Source organism: Canis aureus, chromosome 2 (genome assembly GCF_053574225.1).
Source record: "Canis aureus isolate CA01 chromosome 2, VMU_Caureus_v.1.0, whole genome shotgun sequence".
In the NCBI taxonomy this organism is placed as follows: Eukaryota; Metazoa; Chordata; class Mammalia; order Carnivora; family Canidae; genus Canis; species Canis aureus.
In genome coordinates this window covers 55,270,185-55,283,165 of record NC_135612.1, presented here as the reverse complement: position 1 = coordinate 55,283,165, position 12,981 = coordinate 55,270,185, and the positions used below count along the sequence as shown (strand labels likewise).

Sequence of the window (12,981 nt, the reverse complement as noted above, 5' to 3'; positions counted from 1 at the left end):
GTGAAATTTTATCCTAATGTATTTTACACTTACGAGTCTTTTGTCGATCATAGGTTATTCTTCTTTGTAACAAAAACAGTACATAAATTGAAATTTTAAATTATTTTCTGTGACTAAAAGGCTATAAGTATCCTGGATTGCTGTAGCCTTGGTTTGCTAGGACAGTTGATTAAGACAGTCTAAATGTTACAAATTTTCATGAAATTTTCTTTAATGATTGTTTATTGGAAATGCTTCTTAATGAGATAGATGAGACATTTAAAAAATCCATGTAATTTTAGAAGACTCACTTATTGCTGGAGTGACTCAGAGTTTTCAGCACCAAATATATTCCTATTTTTTTTTTGCTTTTTTATAGATCTGTGCTCTGAGTAAACTTATTCACATAAATAAAAAGATGGGAAATGAAGGAGTTATTAGAGCAGTGTCTTTCAGTTTGAACTCCTCAAATTCTCTGCAAAAAATCAGACATCTGTCATTATTTTTAGTTTTGTACTTGCTGACAGTTCCATTCACTCCTTCATATTTGTGACAAAGGAGGAACTGGAACCCGTCTAATTTGTGAAAAGATTTGTTACCTAAGTCATCAGTTATTGAATTTCTCAGTTTTTTGAAAGTATACCAAGAGTGCTCTATGAAGGTCTTAGATAACTAGTATGTCTGTCATTCTTTGACTTAGAGACCTTGTTTACCTCCATTTACCTAAAGGGTCGAGAAAATTGTTAATTTAAAAATACACCTTTGCCACTACAGTATCTTAAAACACTACTTACCTTACACTTGCTTTAAGGTATGTATTGTCAGTATTTGGGTCTATAGATTCTAACATGCTGTGCTTTTTTTTTTTTTCATGCTGTGCTTAATAGAAAATGTCAGCCATAAAATCTAATGAAGTCCGTTCTTGCTGTCAAACCACTGAGTTCAGACTTACCTTTTGTCAGAAGTCTTGCTTGATTTTCCCCAACATTCTACTATGAATGTTTTCCAACATAGAGAAAAGCTGAATGAATTATGAAGTGAATACCCATCATACCTACCACCCAGATTCTGCAGTTGACACTTTGTAAGTTTGTCTTACCACATACCTATTTATCCGTCTCCTTAACCATTCATTTATCACTTCATTTTAATTTGACCATACATTTCAAAGTAAGTTGCAGACATGGATATTATTCACCCCTAAATACTTCAGTATGCATATCATTAATGTTCAGTATTTACAATTTTTTTTAGAGATTTATTTATTTATTTATGATAGGCATAGAGAGAAAGAGAGGCAGAGATTCAGGAGGAGGGAGAAGCAGGCTCCATGCTGGGAGCCTGACGTGGGACTCGATCCCGGGATTCCAGGATCGCGCCCTGGGCCAAAGGCAGGCGCCAAACCGCTGAGCCACCCAGGGATCCCCTGTTGACAGTTTTTTGAGGTAAAATTTCTACATAGTGAAATATAAAAATCCTGTATGGATCACTAGATGCATCCTGACAAATGCACACACCCAACTCTAGGTCCCATCAAAATGTAGTATATTACCATCCTCTCATAAAGGTTCCTCCTGCCTCTTCCTAGTTAGCTCCCTCCACTCTCCTCCTCTACCTCCCCCAGAAGTAACCACCAGATTTCTTTTCACCATATATTAGTTTTGCCTGCTCTAGAACTTCAAATAAGAGTATGTAGATATGATTCCATTTATGTAAAGTTTCTTTCAATGTAATTATTTCAAGATTCCTCCATGTTGCATCTATTAGTTTATTCCTTTTGGCTGCTGGGTCATATTCCAGTTGATACATCAGCCACATTTTATTCCTCTGTTGATGGTCATTTGAGCTGTCCCCGGTTTTGGTGATTATGAATAAAGCTGTCACCATTCGAGCACAGACCTTTTTGTAAATCCATGCTTTCATTCCTCTTGGTTGAATAACTAGGAGTGGAATTTCTGGGTCATAGAATAATGTTATGCTTAGTTGATAAGTGTGCAGACCTTTTTCAGAAGTGATTGTACTGCATATAATAATGCACGGAAGTTCTGATCTGCAACATTAACTAAATGTTGACAAAATGTGGAACTAGTCTTTCTAATTTTATCTGTCTGGTGGGTGTGTAGTAGTTCCCTGTGGTCCAATTTGCATTTCTTTGACTAATGATGTTGAGCACTTTTTCAAGTGCTGTTTGACCAGTTATTTGTCTTTGTGAAATGCCTTTTCAGTATTTTGTGCCCTTTTGAAAAACACTTTTTTCTTTTGCTTTTGAGTTAACATTTCCTATATACTCTCCATACTAGCCATCTATCCGATATGGTTTTGGATATTTTCTCTCAATTTGTAGCTCGTCCAGTTATTTTCTCAATGGTGTCTTGATGAGCATAAGTTTTTAACTTTGATAAGCTCAGTTTATCAAGTTTTTTCTTTTTTTTAGGATTTTATTTAGAGAGTGCACAGGCATGCCCATGTGTGCAGGAGCAGAGGAGCGGAGCAGAGGGATAAGAAGCAGACTGCCTGCTGAGCAGGGAGCCTCCATCCCAGGACCCTGAGCTCATGACCTGAGCCAAAGGCAGATGCTTCCAGGCTCCTCCCAAAGCTTTTTTTTCTTTTCTTTTTTTTTTTTTAAGATTCATTCATTCAGAGAGAGCGCAAGAGAGGCAGAGACACAGGCAGAGAGAGAAGCAGGCATCCTACAGAGAGCCTGATGTGGGACTCGATCCAGGGTCTCCAGGATCACAACCCGGGCTGCAGGCGGCGCTAAACCGCTGCGCCACCGGGGCTGCCCTTTTTTTTTCTAATGATCATTGCTTTCTGTATCCTCCATAGGAAACCTTCGTCTGTGCACTCCTCCCACCCCAAGTCACAAAGATAGTTTATAGTTTCTTAGAGAAGCTTGTTTTAACTTTTTAAAGCCTCTGATCCATATTGATTTAATGCTTGTATATGGTGTGAGGTACGGGGTCAAGATTTATTTTTCTCCCTGTGGATCTGTGGTGGTTCCAGTACTGTGTGTTAAAGGGTCTTTCTCCACTGAATTACTTGAAGACCAGATATATTATTGGGCTTGTATTGACCATGTGGATTGCTTTGGTGGATAGCTATCAACTTTTTGACAATATTTAATCTTTCAGTATATGAACATGGTATATGACATTTTGGAATCTCTAAACATTGTTAGTATTTAAGAAATAGGATAGAAATCACTTTTTACTATCATGGAAATAATTTGTGGAATTTATTTAGAGATTATTATTTTTTTTTAATATTTTTTTTAATTGTTATTTATTTATGATAGTCACAGAGAGAGAGAGAGAGAGAGAGGCGCAGAGACACAGGCAGAGGGAGAAGCAGGCTCCATGCACCGGGAGCCCGACATGGGATTCGATCCCGGGTCTCCAGGATCGCGCCCTGGGCCAAAGGCAGGCGCCAAACCGCTGCGCCACCCAGGGATCCCTATTTAGAGATTATTAAAAGCAGTCAAGGCTAAAGCCAGTGATCCCATTTTCATGGTGGGACATAGAAAGTGAATTGGTTGTCTTTCATACCTTAATCTGTAATGTGATTTAACATATAACTAAAATCATATGTAAGTTTTCTCTGAATGTCTTAGCCCCGTGTATGTTCTCTCACCTCAACTATTGTTTCACTTATTAGCACACAGATTAAGAATAAATTATTCCCTAGAGTGTGAACTTCTGAGGAGTTGTGATTAATTCAAACTTAACCTTTAATGTTTGATGAATAGTGTAAGAGTAAGTTAATAAGTAAGCCAGGACCTGAAGATTGGCTTTGATGTGAGAGGCCAGAGGGAGCAGTTGAAGGTACTTGTTCAGTGGAGCGAACACCATGAAGAAAGTGGTGTTGAGTAAGAATGGGGTGAATTGCCTGGAAGACACAATCTGGGGTAGAAAAACCCTTCTAAACTTGTGCTACTCAGAGTGTGGCCAGCATACCAGTACTGTTGACATCTTTTGGGAGTTAAAATTGCAAGTTCTGGGCTTGACCCAGACCCACTAAATCTGAATCAGTGTTTCAGAAAGATTCCCTAGTCATTCGTTTGCCCCTTAAAGTTTGAGGAGGACTACTCTGGAGAAGCTTGCAGTTCCCCTGGCTTATGAGTGATTAAGGGCCATAGTTCAAACAGAGGAGTTTAAATGATCTTGACACATGGCTGACTTTTTGCATGTTTGTACTTTATCTTTAAGTTATTAAAATGGATTTTCAGAATCATCATTTTGGTTTTCTGGATTTTTGGGTGAGAAAATTGTCTTTCAGACAGTCATTTAGAAATACATTCTTAGAAATGCTACATTATAGGCTTGTTAAAACCTTAACCATAAATCATTGACTTAAGTAGACTTGTCTGACTATAAAGTTAGTCATTTGAAAGAATGTAATGGGGACAAACAATCCAATGTCCTATCTCTGCTATTCGCGAGGACTGTAATTTGGGAGTGAAGCTGAGATTTTATAAAAGAGCTCAAGTGTGGTTGCTAAACAAACTATAATAGTGTGCTGCTTTCAGGTCAAAAGAAGGAAAAGAAAGGAGAGGACAGATTTTATTTTGCATTGTTATAATTGTATAGTAACTAAAGGAAAATCCAATAGCAGCCTGCTAACTTCACACATTAGCTGTTCTTATTTTTCTGTGTTCCTTTACCAAAATTTCCATCAGCATACAGAATTTTCACATTGTTCTACTTATGGTATTAGATGCACCTTTGCTTATGTCATTTAACATGGTTTCCTCCTCTCCAGCTCCTCCTCCAGCTATCCCTTCTCTTTCTCCTCTTCCTCTTATCCCTGGCCTCTCTGGCCTCCATAACTCTGATGTCTGGTTCATCCCAGGCCCTTTAGCACATTGTTTCCTGTTTAAGAGTTCAGACATTCCTCGTTGCTTGACTGAGTGTCAGTTTGAGGTACCAACCTCTCTTCTCCCTTGGTTTGGCTCCTGCAAATACACCTTGCTTACCTTCTTCCCTGTCACCTCCTCAAAATTAGGTCTCCTTTTTCCTAGAATCAGCTTGTGATCTTTTCTCTGAAGCCAATTCAGGTGTCCAATGGGCCTCAACTAACTTCTTGCAGTCACCATCTGCCTTGTACTATGGTGCCTGCCTTCATGGTTTCACAAGTGAGGGCCTCCTAGCACTGTTCTTGTCTAACTTCCTGTACTTGCCAGATGCTCAGGAATGGTGGCTGCAGTGGACCCTAAGAAATTCTGTGCTAAAGTTCTGCTGGCAGAGAAGTCCTGAGAGGACAGACAGGTTCTTAACAAAGATGGAGAAGCTGATGAAGCCACTCCAAGGTCTGGAGCCAGGGTCCCTGGTTCACCTCTGCATCTTGAGTCGGCCAAGGGATGCTGTATTTTAGATTGTTGCAAACTTTGAACTTTGGGTCAGTTTATTTATCCCCTTATTAGTTGGCTGCTAAGAATTTGGGAGATTAACCGTAAAGAATATAACTGACATTTTCAAAGGGAAATTATTTTAAAATTTTGAACCAAAGTAAAAACAATTTTTTTTAACCAAGTTAAACTTAAATCAGAAGCTTTATGTAAGTATGGATAAAGGAAACTTGTAGAAAAAAGCATTTAAGCTGAGAGACATTGTTCAATACATTGCCTTAGAATGAGAATTTTCACTTCGTCTTGCACTGGTTACCAGTATTTAAAGTACTTCAGAGTGCCTAGTTGGTGCTTGGCAAAAAATTTTGAATAGCCTTTAGTAAAAATGGGCAGACTCCCGTCCAGCATCTACTGTGAGCTTGAGAAGCAGAGAAAAGCTTTTGCTTTTTACCTCTTACTTCGTGTATTAGCCTGTGTTGACAGTATTTTTCAAACTGTCTTTCAATACAGAGGAAAGAGATGGAGCAGAATGGGTGAGTCTAGAGAGATGGGATCAGGCGGTCATTGGAAAGGAGGCATTTTGAGTAAAATGTTTCTGGAGGGGCACCTGGCTGGTACAGTTGGTATAGTGTGTGACTTTTGATCTCGTGGTCATGAGTTCAAGCTTCATATTGGGTATAGGGATGCCTTAAAGAAAAAAGTCTGTTTGAGTAAAAGGTTTCTGAACACAACTGGCCATGGTTAGAGTGATCATGCCTACCAGTTCACCTACAATCTCTGCTTGCTGTCCTTTTTGTTTTAATTGAAGTATCATTAACATACACTGTGATGTTAGTTTCAGATGTACAGCCTAGTGATTCCACAGTTCTGTATGTTAGTGCTCAGCACAGTAAGCAGTGTCACTGTCTAACCCCTACTACTTTACTAGTATTGTTGAGTATCCTATGCTGTACTCTTCATCTCTAACTTATTTTAAAACTGGAAGTTCATCCTGGTGTGATTATTAAAATTTACCCCCTTTCTCAGAAATGCCTTGGTTTAGAGGATAAATTATATGGTCACCTTACTGAAGATACTGATAAAATACTATGCCAGGCAGTGTACCAGACACTTTATGCGATCCTGATGAAAAGATACTCAGAGATGCTAAGTAACTTGGCCGAAATCACAGTGGCAGACCTGGTGAGCAAAAGCAAGATCTATCAGACTTTTATTTATTTTTTTTATATAAGTATTTTTTTAATTTATTTATTCAGAGAGAGAGAGAGACTGAGAGGCAGAGACACAGGCAGAGGGAGAAGCGGGCTCCATGCAGGGAGCCTGATGCGAGAGACTCGATCCTGGGTCTCCAGGATCAGACCCCGGGCTGCAGGTGGCGCTAAACCGCTGCACCACCGGGGGTGCCGTATCAGACTTTTAAAGCTATTCAATTTTTCCCAGTCTGCTACATTAAGCATTTTAATGGGTATGGGCTCCACTGATTTTTTTTTTCTTTTTTTTTTTTTGATCTAGTGAAGGAATCCTGCAGTGGTAGTGAAAGCCTTTTTCTGGAGGAAATGGTAGAATGGAAATTGTCTGGATAAGGCCAGGGGTGAAGCTTGTAGCAGGGATGCTGGGCGGGAAGGTCGGGTTGTGTTTAGATTCTGGAGCATCCAGATGTGTGTAGCCGTCATTGTCCTTAATGAGCCCTGCTGCCTGGGCCTGGGTCTGTTAGCTCAGGGTGTGAAGGTTGTGGAAGTTGTATAGATAGTATCGCTCAGACTTTTATGTGCATAGATATCAACTGGGAATCTTGTTAAAATCCGTAGATCCGCAGATCAATTCCGTAGGTTTCAGGGAGGGGGCTGAGATTCTGTGTTTATAACAAGTTTCTGGTGATACTTCTAGTGTTGGTCTGTCACACGAGACTTTGGGCAGCAGTGTAGTTGGTGATTAGATTCTCTTTGCCAGGGGCATGGGGGTAGTCACAGACACAAATACTCTCATTTTAGAGGTTGGGGGGCAGTAGCTTCTAGGCATAAGAGGCCTCACTGTGAGGTGGAAGGGACTAAATGGATAATAGCTGGTTTATGGGACATGGGTACTTAAATGTGGATTGTCTTAAAGGTAGCATTACATTTTTGTAATTAGTACATAAAAATAATTTTTAAAGTATATCCTTAGTTTGTGTGAAGGGTGAACATAGAGAAGCAGGAGGGAGTGAGTGTTCTGGGGTGAGGACAACAGCATGGTACAGTGGTGAGCAGGGCTTTAACAAACAGGGAGCAAGCAGAGTATCTACAGCCAGACAGGAATAACGTGGATGGATGACCCAGCAGCAAAGCTCTTTAAAAAAAAAAAAAAAAAAAAAAAAAGAGAGAAAGAAAGAAAGAAAACCATGGAAAAAAAACACCTCCAAGGGGAGGAGTCCCTGCTATGGACTGGTCACTTTTCCCCTCTCTGCTCTGCCTGAGTGCCTAAGGACGTAAGGGTAGACAGTGCAGGTGGCTCTGTCTGGCTTCTCCTGTGGCTAACAGCATAATCCCTGCACCGCCCATCTGGGACTCTGTCGGATGGTCCCAGGTGGGCCTGCTGCCTGTATCTGGTTACTACTTGTGTAGCATGGGAGGAGACTCGAGGCGAGGTGCTACCAGCCTGGTCTGGGTGCCAGCGGCCTGTCTGCTGAGGCTGGGATTTTTGCTCTACCCTCTTTTTTTGGTGGGGAAGCCTTGTGACTACAGGTCATGATGGAAAGGGACTGATATAGGCGAGCACATTGGCAAAGAGCAAATGGCGGAGGTTCTGGAATCTCTGGGCAGAGCTGGACTTTGTGGCCGGAGCTGTGAGTGGCACAGAAGCAGGGCCTTAGCCCTGGGCAGCACCCTGAGTGAGACATCAGTGAGCCTCCCAGCTGGCCAGTGTAGCTCTGAATGCTCAGAAGGTCAGGGAAGGGTGTCAGCAGGGCCGGGTAGTAGGAGCCCCTGAACACTGGACACCCAGAATGCTGGGACTGCTTCTCTCCTTTCCACGTCTCTGAAACTGTTAGTGTGGCCCCAGTCTGTCCCTGTGGGTGCAGGAGGGAAGGGGAGCTGGACCTAACCTGTGTGTGCTCCTGACTTGTGCCCATCCTGTTGGGGTGCAGAATTGTCCTGGTCAGGGCACAGCTTATGCCGCATGTGGGTTATGGGACACACCTGAGCAGCCCAGTGACTCCCTTCCCTCTGCCAAAGCTGACCCCTTTTCTCTGTGATGAACTGTTGTAGACAAGCCTGTAGCACCAGGTGGTGGTCCCCAGGGTCCAGGTGTGCAGTGTTTTCCTGAAGGTTATCCCATTCCTCAGTGGTAAACACTGCTGTGTCAGGGTGCTGCTTAGGGGCCACTTGGAGCACATAGATTTTTGCTAGCAGGATTGTGAAGCTTTGCATTGGGCTGCAAAACCAGGGCTTGAGCAAGCAGCTGGAGAGAGTCCAGGACTAGAGTGTTTTTGGGTTTGGGGGTGGAGAGCAGAGGGAGGGGAAGGGAGGGGCAGGAGGGCAGAGCTACACGAGCAGGCAGTCGGCTGCTTTGGCTTTGCTGTCAGCAGAGAGGACTTCAGTCGTGCCCGAGGGCCGCTTGGCCACCATTGCTGGAGACCGGAGGGCGCTGCCTCAGAACCCTGACTTACCGGCACTGCACCCGGACTGTTCCAAGTAGCTGTTGTGCTATCTTTTCCCGGGGAGGCAAGTCTCCTCCCTGTCGTCCCCTCCTGCTCCTCCCCCATTCTGTGAGGGATGATGCCGCTCTCTATTGCACGGCTCAGCCGGCTGATGTCACTGGCAGCGGGAAGCATCAGCAGCCTGATCACATGCTGGCCCAGTCTGTAATGCAGACGGGATAGGGGTGTGTTTGTGGGGAGGGGGGCTGTATGGCAACTGCTTTTGCTCTAACGCCCCCAAAAGTGCAGAGGCAGCGGCCGCAGCATCCAGCCAGCTTGGATGTCTGCTCCTTGGGCTTGGGGAAACTATTATTAATAATATTTGTTGTTGATAATACTGGGGAAAACAGCCCTTAACTCTGAGGTTTCTGCTGTCCTCCTGTCCAAAGCAGACTTCCAGGACTCTGAAGAAACAGTTGCAAGCAGGATGCTTTTCCCCACCTCTGCGCAAGATTCTTCCCGGGGCCTCCCAGATGCAAATGACTTGTGCCTTGGCCTGCAGTCCCTCAGTCTCACAGGCTGCGACCGACCCTGGAGCACCCAGGACTCGGATTCCTCAGTCCAGAGCAGCACACACTCGGGTGAGTGCCAGAAAATGAGTTGGCTGGGGGAGGGGGGGTGGTGTATGGGGTGGTGAGCGAAGACATCCACAGCAACAGTTGTTCTTTTCCCCTTTGCATCACTCCCCCCCCCCCCCAATACAACATGGAGCTGTTTTGCAAGAGATGGAAATGCTGGCTGTGAGTGTGGCAGGACAGATGGTTGCTTGTAAAGGCAGGCATGGCTTTTCCACTTACCCTGATAAATTCCCTGGAGTTACTAGTCTGCACCTGGGGTAGCCCTGAGAAGGGTCCCCAAGGTGACAGTCTTAATGCAGAAAAGATCCAGCTAACCTCCTCGAGCCCAGGCCTGTCTTGGAGATGATGAAGCAAAACACTTTTAGGTGGGGGAGGGGACCAGAGGGGCTGATCCCTGGATGTCCAGATTCTGTTTCTCAGTGGTTTTTAAAACTAGGGACCTGTATACGAGGATAGGTGGTCTCTGAATTATGGCAGGGGAATAATTTTAACCTCAGGTGAGGCTGGGTGGCACTAGGATATTGGAATTGACTTACCATCTGGGTGAGAGTCTTGACCCTGGAAAGAGATAGGCAGGGTCAGTGGGGTGGAGTAAGTCTAAGCTGCGGAGCCTTTGTTTTTCTTTGTGTGAAGGGCAACCAAATGGATGGAGGAGGAAGAGCCACTCCCCTTTAAGACCCTGGACCCCTTATTGCGTTGAGAGGATTTGATGGGGACAGATTGAAGGGGCTTCTGGGCAACCCCTTGAGCTGCTTCTGGCAAGACCTTCCCAGTGCCCGTTCATTACCTTCTTGTGGTACACAGGGGACGGTTGACCAGACCAAGTCTTGGAGTATTCAGCAAGAAATGAACTTAGGAAATATGATAGGTAACTTAAAATCCATGTATTTTGCTTTATATAAATTGTGTCTTAATAAAAAGAGTACTAGCAGCAGATACTTTAGGAAGATGGAAAGGTAGTGGAGGTGGGGCAGCCATTTGCTGTTGGTGCTGATCGTGGGATTCACTGAGCCTGCTGTCCTTCCTCGCCTCCCCCACTCCAGAAACTGGCAGTCATGGCAGCAAGGTACTGTCTTGTTGATTTCTCTGGCCTCCACCCTATTTGGCGCAGGTTTTTTTTTTTTTTTTTTTTTTTTAAGAATGCTTTGCAGAGCCTGGGACTGTTGTTGTGTCTGCTGGCATTTTAATGGCCAGTTGTTTCAGCAAAATCCCATTTGAGGGTAGGGGGTTGGATTTTTTTTTTTTTTTTTTTTTTAATTTGAGGATGGGAAAGAGCTTTGCCCTAAATAACTAACTCTGGGTCAAGGTAGAGTTTCTTGAAGTTACTGGCCTTCAGTTGAGGCAGGTTTATCCAGAAAGGTTGGTAACTGCCCTGTTCCTCTGGGCAAGTAAGTGTGGTATCCTGTGCCTGGAGATCATGGCTACGAGGCCGTGGTCTCTGCTTTTATGTGGTACTCTGAAGTCGACCCAATTGGCCTATGAAGCTGACCTTGCTCTCACTCCTACTGTATCTGACCAGAAGACAGAAGAGCTCACAGAGGAGGTGGGCATCTGTCTGTGGTGATCCATGTTTGACTAAGGCACCGTCTTTCACTGATACCAGCTTGGGGCGTGGCCCTGCCTTGTCTCTGGTCTGTCTTAACTACAGGGGTCCTTCTGAAAAGTATTACAGCACATAAAATTGCAGGAGGACCCAATTTGGGCCTTGTAAAGCAAGGCCTGAAAGCTACTGTGAAATTGGGCTGTAAAAAATAGGATGGACCTGGCCGTAATTTCTCTGGCTTCCATACTACCTGAATGTCCTGTGCTTACAGCTACTTGTCTCCAGAATAGGGATGGATTTATTTCTTGACCTTTCATCTCAGGCACTTTATTGATAAATATTACATGATTTTGTAATAATTTTTTTTTTTCAGGGAGGGACTTCAGTATGTGGCCCTAGCATTCATAGGGACCAGAGGGTTGCCCCAGTGGTATGATCTGGCTATGGGCAGGGCTGGCGTGACTGTGTCTTTCTTTCTGAGGCTTAAGGACACACGCATCCCTAACACTCGTGATGTTCTTGAATTTTGAAGCTTTGGTGATGGCCACCGCTCTTCTTTCTCTGAGCTCTGGGCCTTCTCGGAAAGCCCACATGAGGGTACTGCCTACTGGAGTAGGATGTAGCCCTCCCACCAGCCAGCTGCAGTGCCAGATTGGGCACCCTTGCCAGCAATGCGGGAACATGCAGCCCACATTCCAGTGCCTACACTGCCTTCCCATCTGAAGATCAACTAGCTCATTTTATTCAGGGAGGGAGGAGGTATTTCAACAGCTCTGGACAGTCTGGGAGTTATCCTTGCATACAGCATGGTACTGGGCTGTCTCTGTGGAGCACAGCCCATTCCTTGGGCTCTCCGTGGTGATATATTGCCCCAAACAGCTATGGCTTCACATTTGACCATCTCCTGCCACTGTTAAGTATTTAGCAATGTTGGGGGCAAGGTTGGAGATAGCAGGGCCCTTGACTGAAAATCCTGGCTAAATTTATCCAACAAGCATTGAATCCTGGCTGTGAGCCAAATACTAGGTTAGACACTAGAGGTACATTGGTGAATAAAATCCCATGACTATGAAGGGAAAATAGGTGAGAAAAGTATACCAAATGCAACATAATAGTTGCTACAATGGGTGCTTCCATTTTCTCCCCTAAGGATTTGGTGTGTGTGTGTGTGTTTGTGTGTGTGTGTGTGTGTGTGTGTGTGTGTGTGTGTATAGGGACAATCTTTCATTGGGTTCTCAGCATGAGGCTGGTACCTGGAGACCTTTCTCAAGGGGCTTGGGTCTTTCTGCTACATGGGTTCCATTGGCCTCAGAGGGTCTGCATGAAGACCCTGAAGTGGAATCTGGTTTTGAGATTTGTGCCTGCAAGGCCAGCGTTGGTTGGGATATGGCACTTCGTGGAGTCCCTCCCTCTAGGCTATGCCTACCTTGTGGCCTCACCTCTTGATGGGAGGGGAGCCCTTTGGGAAAAATGAATGTTAGAGGTGGATTTTTCCCTGAGACCCCAGTGTCCAGCACTACCTTTGTCTTCCTGGCAGTGTCTTAAGTCCTGTAATGGAACAGCAGGACTCTGAAAGCTGTCCTCAATACCTCAGGATGGGGGATAGAGTGACTAATAACCACCACTATCTACCAGCTGCTTCCTATGCAAAGTCCATCATGTGATTTTAATGCTTGCAGAGTCCTGTGAAGCAGGTATGGGCATTACTTCTATTGTAAAGGTGAGGAGGTAGGCTCACAGAGGTTGTGAAATACCAGAAATCACAAAGCTGTCAGGATTCTACCCAGGTCTCTTTGGTTCCAAAACTCTTAAGCTTTCTGTTACATCTGTGTTTCTGTAAGCAGAACTCTAACATGTTGGACAA

General features: G+C 44.2%; 1 protein-coding gene across 14 annotated transcripts in view; it reads left to right on the top strand.

The window, feature by feature from the left end:
• CPEB1 (cytoplasmic polyadenylation element binding protein 1) overlaps nucleotides 1-12,981 on the top strand; it is a 95,045-nt gene that overhangs the window by 58,719 nt on the left and 23,345 nt on the right. For 8 of the 14 annotated variants that reach the window (XM_077873585.1, XM_077873531.1, XM_077873594.1 and 5 more), the window contains exon 3: nucleotides 9,386-9,577. In XM_077873585.1, the coding sequence (XP_077729711.1) occupies nucleotides 9,424-9,577 (154 nt within the window). In that variant the 5' untranslated portion in view covers nucleotides 9,386-9,423. Of the gene's footprint in view, nucleotides 1-8,862; nucleotides 9,022-9,062; nucleotides 9,182-9,385; nucleotides 9,578-12,981 lie in introns of those variants that run through there. The other 6 variants (XM_077873499.1, XM_077873518.1, XM_077873537.1 and 3 more) reach the window with 4 other exon arrangements.